This window comes from Pteropus vampyrus, unplaced genomic scaffold, assembly GCF_000151845.1.
Source record: "Pteropus vampyrus isolate Shadow unplaced genomic scaffold, Pvam_2.0 Scaffold1, whole genome shotgun sequence".
Taxonomy (NCBI): Eukaryota; Metazoa; Chordata; class Mammalia; order Chiroptera; family Pteropodidae; genus Pteropus; species Pteropus vampyrus.
This window is the reverse complement of record NW_011888782.1, coordinates 4,257,223-4,266,470: the sequence shown is the minus strand read 5'-3', so window position 1 is coordinate 4,266,470 and position 9,248 is coordinate 4,257,223. Positions and strand designations below refer to the sequence as shown.

At 41.0% G+C, this 9,248-nt stretch overlaps 1 protein-coding gene across 6 annotated transcripts in view; it reads right to left on the bottom strand.

The window, feature by feature from the left end:
- Positions 1 to 6,178: 6,178 nt before the first annotated feature.
- The window catches only part of OXNAD1 (oxidoreductase NAD binding domain containing 1), a 36,775-nt gene continuing 33,705 nt past the window's right edge, over positions 6,179 to 9,248 (bottom strand). For all 6 annotated transcript variants that reach the window (XM_023530743.1, XM_011354928.2, XM_011354856.2 and 3 more), the window contains 3 exons: positions 8,314 to 8,411; positions 7,410 to 7,518; positions 6,179 to 6,755 (listed from right to left, as the gene is read on the bottom strand). In XM_023530743.1, the coding sequence (XP_023386511.1) occupies positions 6,601 to 6,755; positions 7,410 to 7,518; positions 8,314 to 8,411 (362 nt within the window). In that variant the 3' untranslated portion in view covers positions 6,179 to 6,600. The remainder of the gene's footprint in view (positions 6,756 to 7,409; positions 7,519 to 8,313; positions 8,412 to 9,248) is intronic.

Here is a 9,248-nt window from a genome sequence, read left to right as displayed (position 1 = left end):
CAACAAACAAACAAAAAAAAACGTGTGTGCGGCGAGGAGGGGGCGGGAATTCAGAATATACTAAAAAGCTAGAGTGATTAAAACAATGTGATATCAGAGCTGGAACAAATAAAGATACCTGTGGAACAGAGTAGAGTCTGGGGGGGACATCCTCTGTAGGTAGGAATTTAGAAGGATAAAGGAGGCATTTCAAATTATTAGGAAAGTGTGGAATATTTGACAAATGGTGTCAGGCAACTGAAGAGCCATATGAAAAAAAGCCAGATCTTTGTCCCCCATCAAGCACAAAAATAAATCCCCAATGGATTAAAGACCTGTACAAGTATTAAAAGAAAATATATCCATAAAAAAAGCAAAAAAGCTGACATAATTGATTATATATAAATTTAAACTCTGGTATAAGAGCACACAGAATTCAGTGACAAGTAATAGACTGGGAAAAATATTTGTAATATATATAACAGACAAAGGATTAGCATTCGCCCTATTTTATAAAGAGTTATAAATCAGTCAGACATCAAAATAGACATAAAATGTGAACGAACACGCCATTCTCAAAAGAAAGAGAAATGGCTAAAACACTTTAGGAAAAAAATGCTAGAGAGAACACAGAAAATTATTTTTAAAAATCATCCTTTTACCTAATAAAGAAAAACAGTTTAAAGACTTAGAATCTCTAGTGTTGCCAGAAGGTAGGAAAATGAATACTTTCATACTCCATTAGAGTATAAATCAATTAGGCATTTTATAGGGTAATTTGGCAATACTAACCAATTTTTGATCCAGAAATGACACTTTCAGAAACTCTACAGGAATAAGTGCACAAAAATTATATGAACTAGCGTGATGGCTGCAATGATGTTTGACTAGCCCCAAACTGAGAACGATCTAAATGTCCATCATAGCGATATGGTTAAACACATTATGGTGTATATCCATAATTTGGAGTGTTAAAAGAATGAAACCCACTAGCACACATGCCTGCATATGTGTACAAGGTTAATGCACTGTAAAACATCCAATAGGATACCTAGCAGCCGTTCATCCGTAGTGAGGAAATGGAGCAGATCAGAGGACTTCAGCATTGAGTGGACATGCTTTTTTATTATTTGATTTTTTACATTCCTATTTATCAGGTAATTAAAAAATAACAAAGGAACAGACAAAATTTTGGTAGGCTCAAGCATAGCAAAATGAACATGGGGTAAGATGGAAGAGACTAGGTTAGATTAATGGGCACCTGCAGCATTTTTAATAACTCAGAACAGACTGATCGAGATGGCTCTCAACAACTAGGAAAGCCTGAGTTCCTGAGCACAAACCATTTTAAAATGCATGTGTTGAATCGATGGTGGGTTAGTAGGTATCTTTATCTGCCATCACCACATGTGCTGCAAATGCACATATTAGGAAAGAGTAATATTAAAGATCTCACTATTTCTCTAAGATGAGAACAGTATACTTCTTTGAGTTTCATTTAAAATGAAATAGCTCTCAGGTTAAATTATCAGCATATGATCATCTGCAATACCCAGGAATAAAGGAAATTGCTGTTTTCCATTCAGAAAGAAAAAGAAAAAACCTCAAGCAGAGGCACATGACATTGGGTACTGCTTTACAATCACTGCATGCACACACGTATTTGTTCTTGGACTTGCTCACGTATGCACACTTGCAGCTATGCATCCCATAATATCAATTCTCCTGAGCACTGTCTCCAAGATGTGGGAACAACCATTCCCATCACCCCTCCCGTCCTTACCTATAGGATACCATCACTCCAATGACTCACCCAGACATCCATCTTCCACAGCTTCTCTTTCAACCAGTGATAGTTGCGAAAAAACATATTTTCCCCAGAGCATTTTTACTTTCAATCTTGTTGAAATGTTCTTGGTACTCAATATACTTCATAGAAGACAGCTTTTATCACTTTTTAGCCTCATAAAAAATAGTTCCCCAAAGTATTTTACTTGCTCTTCAAGATAACCTTTGTCTTTTATTTTCCTATCTTCAATTTCAAGCACAGCGATTGCACATCATAGATGCTCAATAAATGAGTTAACAAATTTATCATCCTCTAGAAAAAGTTGTCACTTCCCCAACTGCAGTCCCACTGAATGACTCTTTCATAGTTAAAAAAAAAAAAAACTGTTTTAGTTAATAGTTCTGTACTAATTTAACTCTATTGTTAAACTCTTAGTTTTTGTAAATATGCCACAGCTATGTAAGATGTTGACATTCAGGGAAGCTGGATAAAGGATAGAAACCTTGTACTCTCTTTGTAACTCTTCTATAGGTCAATTTCCAAATAAAAAGTTTTAAAAACAAAACAAATTTATAAAAATGAGTGAAACAATAAAGTTCTCTTAATCCCAATTCCTTTTCCAGCTACCATCCTATCTTCCTTCTTCTCTTTATAGTTATATCATTTGAAACTATTATCTATATTCACTCATTACAATTTATTTCCTCCCAGCTGTTCTTAAATCCACTCTAGTGTTTTCACTCTTAATACCCATCTTATCAGGGACCTTCCAGTTGCTAAGTCAATGGCTGCCCATCAGAACGCCTCTCCTGTCATATCGGCAGCATGACACAGCTGACCAGTCCATCTTCCTTGAGACACTTTCTTCATGTGGCTTCCTGACATCACGCTCATCTCCTTTTCCTTCTTCCTGTTTATAAGAGCACCTTTTGCAATTCTAATAAGAATCTCAAACCTCACCAAACTTCCTTAGTGTGGATCACTAACATAGCAGGGGAAACCTGAAACAAGTTGAACATTGAAAAACTGACCGTAACAGATGAAAATAATGTATAGAAAGCCATGAGTTCATAATGATGCTTAAAAAAAAAAGTCTTTCACTGCTTAAAGATTGCTAGGGCACCAACTCTATAACAGGCTAATTGATAGATAAAGGGAAAGAATCCAGCACTGATCCTGTCTTTCCTGTTCAGACTCATTTCAGGGCAAAGTCAATGAGAGAAAGTTCTTTATAGAAGAGTCACAGATAATAAATGCAGGAAAAAATGATAGACATAGTAGATATAGGCAATGATCAATAGCTACTAAGTTAATTAGGTAAAAAGTTGATAGAGGACTTTATTTGATGGATCAGACTAACAAAAACTGAACCCACTGCTTGATCTTAATACTAAAAGTGAGACAATCAGATATTACATACCTCCTCATGTGTGATATATGAAGTACACAACACTACTACTTAGAATGTAGGCTTGCAAAGAATATCTTGAATTTAAAAATCTAAACTCTAGATCTAATCACCAGTTCACATGAAATACAGACGGGATCATGTTAAATGACACTTTTGAGGATACAGTAATCGGGTCCAAAATATGGGAGTCTATATAGGACAAGTGACCCAGTTTCAAGAAATGATGAAGGGAAAAGTACCATGTATGTGTGTGCAGTGGGAAGACAGTGACAGATTAGAAGAAACTTAAAAACCATAGCAACTGAATTCAATGTGTAGACTTTGAGGCAACGGGGGAAAACAACACGGAAAGGTCTTAGATGATGTGAAGGAATCATTGTTACTTGTGTTGATTATGATGGTGGCCCTATGATCATGCTGAGGTGATGTCATCTGTTAAGAGATATATACTGAAGAATTTACAGGTGACATAATTTCTAGGATTTGCTTCGAAATACACCAGGCAACCAAAAACACAGACAAAAATAGCAGAATGTTGATAATCACTGACATCGGGGTAATGTATGCATAGGAGTTCATTTTACTCTTTCCTCTACTTTGATATATCTTTGAAAATTTTCATAAGATTTCTATTTTTAAGTAGGGGCTACTGACTAAAAACCAGGGTCCCAGGGAACATCTTTATCTCAAAGCTTGATGTCCACCCGCAGACATCTGTTGGTGAAGAAGTGATCTGTGCCTTGCAGAATGCCTCCCTGATGGAGGACTATTTAGCAAATATTAGGTATTTGATTCATTTCTGGTGAGCACTGGTACTCATAGTAACACTTAAAATTTGGGAAAGGTTCACACATCTCTTGAGTACACTGTGAAAATGTTTCATGTTACAAGAAGAAACATCTTTTTATAAACTCATAGGCTCAAAAGACTCCTAAACAATTCCTTTAATACAGCTCATTGGCTCTGGGTAAGCCCTTTCACCTACATAAGAAATATTTATTAAATACCTATTATGTGCCAGGCACAGTGCTGAACAAGACAGGTCCTTACCCACATGAAGGTTACAGGTTAGTGAACTAAACTTAAGCCACTTGGCCTCCTGAAATCCTTTCTGAAAAGAACAAGGAAGAGCAAATTAGCGACATACTCATGTAGTGCTCTGCCGAGATTTGTATTATCACATTTCATCCTAATTAACAGCCCTATGAGGTAGGTAGTATTAGCTCTATTTTACATGCAGGGGCAAGTGTGTGCACATGTAATTGGAAACCAAGTCATAACACAGTTAGGTGACTGGCTCAAGGTCATTTCCCTAGTAAGTGGTATAGCTGAGACTTGAACCCAGGTAGTTTGGCTCAAGGGCTCTCTCCAATCACAGGTACCACACTATAAATTCCAAAGCGCCTTGGCTGGAGTTACCAGCCAAGCGTGAGTACCAAAGGCATCCTGACTGCAAGGGCAACAAGACAGTCGTGGCCAGAAGACCAGAAATACTGTTCAGTACTAAGCACCAGAAATGAAAGAACTGGAAGGAACTACAGTACAGGTGAAGGTCATGACCTGGCCCATCTCAGCAGTTTACAGATGGTGATAGTGAGTCACTCACTGGCAGGGTGGCGGGCAGAGCTGGGATCCAGGACAGGTGGTCCTTGCTCTATGACAACAGCAGGCACACAGGCGATGGTGTTGGTGGGATGGCGGCGGTGGCTGGCACTCTTCCTTTGCTACTGAAGATGCTCACCTTGCATCTCCACTCCCAACACAGAAAGACCTGGGGAGGCCACTTTCTCCATACCTTTGTGGCTCCTCCCCTACCAGCTGCCTTTGCCAGTTGGCAGAAGAACCCCTTGCTGCTCCTACATCTCTGAATCTCAACGCATTAGGCTACTAAAGTTTTTGCGTACTCAGCCCTAACGCCCAGCCCTTGGTCTGGACACTCTGGGGCCAACTGATGAGTCAGGACCCCTTATACTGGCTGGAGCTTTTCATAGTCCCCTTGCCTCTGAAACGCCGATCACTGCCTTGAATACACTTTGAAATTCTCATCAGATCAATGGCCCCGCTCTTTCTTCCCATTGAATTCATATTTGGGATTGAAATAGTTGACAAATGACCTCTGCTTAAAACTTGACAAAATTCAAAACAGGGTAGAGGCTAGAATGGAGATGCCAGCCATCATCAGGTCCATAAATCAGTGTGTTTGAGCCTGGGAGGCCTGCAGCCAGGGATTAGAGGGGCAACCTCGCTTCTCTCACCAGCTCAAGAACAGAATCTCCTCGCCTGAAGCTCCTAGGTCTCCAGCACTGATCTGTTCTTCTTCCCAGACGCCTGTATCCTCGGTGTTCTCCAAGCAGGCAGCCTTTGGTCCAAGACTGCTTGTCAGAAGGAATGGCCTGGCCTTACCCGAGAAGCCTCGTTGGGACGAGGCACCACCATTCTCTCACCCCATCCTGGAAACTGCCTCCCTACCCCGGGCTTAGCAAGGAGTGCAACTTTCTTGGCTTTCTTTCAGCCACTCGATGAAAGTATGTGTTGAGGAGCTGCTACTGCCAGGAAAGACCCTGGCGAAGGAATGAAATAAAAGGCAGAGCGAGATTTGTAAACAGCTGTATGTCCCCTAATTGATCCCAAGCATACTCCTACAGCCAGCCACCCCAGCCATCGGAGGCAGATTCAACATGGAACACAGCAGTCACCAACGCCTTTGTCCCCAACAAGAAGCCTCCTCTTCCATGTAGTGTTAAGGCAGGCAGCCAAGACACAGAGCACAGAGAGGGTTTCATTTGAGAACAAGCTTAACAATTATTCAGGATACATACTTAGGATATTCATTAACATTAAGCAAACATACTGGTTACTCAATTCCCTAAAGCACTTTTCCTAACAATTTTCTATTTCCAAACCTGACTTCGATGGTCTGAAGAGGCAAGGCTGTAGGCCACAGTAAGGTCAACTAAGACATTATGTATAAAGAATTTTCCAAGTAACATTATTAAGAATGTGTTTAAATTACAAGTTTATTGAAAATGAGATATATAGGCTGCTGTCAAAGAATTTAAAGATAGCCTACATTTCCCACACAAAACTGTATTTTCATATGATTAAACGTATCTGTTTTCTCCCTCAGAGGAAAGAAAATCTATATTGACCAATTCAAGGTACATCAAGAGATAATCAAACAGTTATTAATAAAATAAAGTCAATACAGTAAAAAATAGTTTAATCGATGAAGTCTTTGCAAAAAGTTTATTATTTAAGTCTGTCAGCTGGGTTTTCTGTTACTCTCCAGTGGGTCACTTAGTTCACAGTCTTGAAAAACAAGGCTGAGTAGCGGTAAATTCATCTTCCCACAAATCGTGTACTACTTGTTACTGTCCTGAGTGGATCTCACAGCGTTCTGTTTTCTACCTTTGCCCGCTCCCTACCACCATTTCTCAAAGCAAATGTGTTCTTTGGGAACATGGCTGTTTTCCAGTTGCTTGGAGAAAAAGTCTGTCATCGGAGGTGGGCCACAAATATAGAACAAAGTTTCTTTTGAAATATGATCTCTAATCTCCTTCTCCGTTATTCTTCCTTCTACCAAGAAACAGAATAAATACCAAATTAAGCCAGACATGTTTGTATTGAAATGAGGAAAGACTAATCACAACTCAGCAACAGTGTTTATTTTCAGTAACTCAAACTTAGTGACTCGGGTCTTAAGTCACTCACACGATGGCTCCTGTTGGCATCTGGGACCAGACCCAGCAGAGTGCACCTTCAGTTTTCCCAAACTTACTGCAAGTGAAGTGGGACACTAATCAGGTTGCCTTCTGACAGTGCCAGTTAACTTACTGATCTTTGGTAGAGATTCAAAACTGCCTTCAGCAAAGAAACTTTTGTGAAAAACCCTTCCAGGCAGGGGAAATCACAAGTAATTTAAATTACCATTAATGGCATTGATCAGTCAAAGCTGGAATATAAATTCTTTGTACGCATACTACAGTGATGATGCAAAGGTCCCCTAAAAATTTGGAAAATAAATTTTTAATATGGGCAACAGGAAACCTGTATAAAATAAGTAAATCCAACTAAATCTCCTTATTTTTTCACGATGAATCACCTCTCAATTCCCCAGGTAGTGACATTCCCAGCCAGCAACTCCCAACAATAAAGCATCTACACTCAACCAACTAGTATGTCCATCAAATAACTATGTGGAGATAGTCAAAATATCTTTAGGAGACTCACCCGTGATGTATGGCTTGAGTTCTGCACTGATTTGTGTAGTCTGTTTTGTAACATGCAAACTGCATGCAATCTTCTCAGGAAATTCATTTACTAAATCGAGGATATTTTTCTGGAATGTCAAACATATTTGGTCACACTACAATTTAAAAAAATCAAAACAGATGTGCACAGCCACTGACGCCGAACCTCGCCTCCCATTCTGCACACGTCTGCGGCGCTCACTCTCCACTTAGAGAGATATTGTTTGCAGCCTAGCAGGCCAGAGCATTCAGAGTACAGAGGGCTATTTGGCTTTAATTGAAATCTGAATATGCTAACAAGCATGTTACTAACTCTCCGGGAGTTTTCTCTTTTCCCTTTTTCTCAAGCCTCGGCAATTAAGCAGTGGTTTCACTGACCACAGTTGTGTCTTTTAGCTGTTTCTGTTCTTTTGTTTATCCTTGCAGCTGCAGAGCAATCCAGAGTGAAAGCCTTCTCCATCGAGCGTACTCGGTTTCAACAGATGCGACCGGTGGGGGTTTCATTTACCCAGCTGGATCCAAACTGTGTCCATCTCACCCACCATCGTGACACGTGAGCCCCCGTGCAGGTCGCTTGACTCTGGAGTCTCAGGGCCATGGAGACTCCAATGTTGATCCACCTCCAGAGTCAAGCCCACCTGCCCTGCCCTGCCCTGCCCTGCCCTGCCCTGCCACGCCACTGGGAGCATCCACAACGCCAGCTATTTTAACTGTCCTGGGTAAGATATTGTCGGTTAATTCCCATTTAAACATGACCAAGCCTTGTCAGGTTTCTTGTTTTAACTGTTACAGAGAAAACAACTGAGAGAAAAGTTCCATGAACAGTTAATATCATGACATGAGTTTGTTCGCAGCAAGCTTTGAAACATACATTTTCCCCTTACCTTAAACAGGAGTTCACTGGTGTTTTTTGCACTGTAGAATAATTTTATTGTTCCGATCTCGTATCCACTTCCTTTGTTTGCCCTTTCTCTGTGGAGATCTGCCGAGTGCCGCAGGATGGAAAGCAGAGGGTTAATTCCGACTCCTCCCGCAATCAACACAAGGTTTCTGGACACATCTGAAGGCTCAGGGTCGAAGAAGAACTCTCCACCCACTCTCACGGCCACTTCAGAGTCAAGTGTACACTAAGAAGGAAAGAAAATATCCTTTAGTCCTTTGTAGCGCAGGTCTTAAATCAAATGTTCTTATTTAATAAAACTGATGGTGTCTACCTCCTGCATTTTTATCAGTATTTAGGGCTATTTTTGCAGCTTGCTCTCAAGTTTCCCAGGGCCCTGTGAATTGATTCCACTTGTCCATTATATAGGCCATTTGCTGCTCTGCCTTTGTGATCCATACTGCACAGCCGCTCCGGTGTTGAGGAAAGGAAACTCACTTGAGTAATTTTGCCATTTGTTAACTTCTTAGGTGAGGAACTGGGCTGTGGAAGGAGGCACTGGACTCAGGGGACGGCTCTGAAGCGTGAGTTTCCTTTTCTGAGTGGCACTCCTGTTCTGATCAAAGCCATGGAACTAGGAGAGGCAGGACGGGGCAAGTGTCACTATCTGTGGCTGCCCTAGCCTCGTCGGGGCTGAGGAGTGTGGGTACTGAGGGCTTCTCCACAGACCGAGGCCAGCACTGCAGCACGTTCAGTACTTTTCATGTCTTCCTGGAGCAGGAACAGGAAGGAGACTGATGCTTCACACTAGGGGGTGAGTACCACGTACATTAAGGGCGTGGGTCCACCACGTATTCTAGGTGGTGAGTACCACCTATGGGAGGGGTGAGTACCACATACACGAGGGGGTGAGTACCACGTACACGAGGGGGTAAGGAC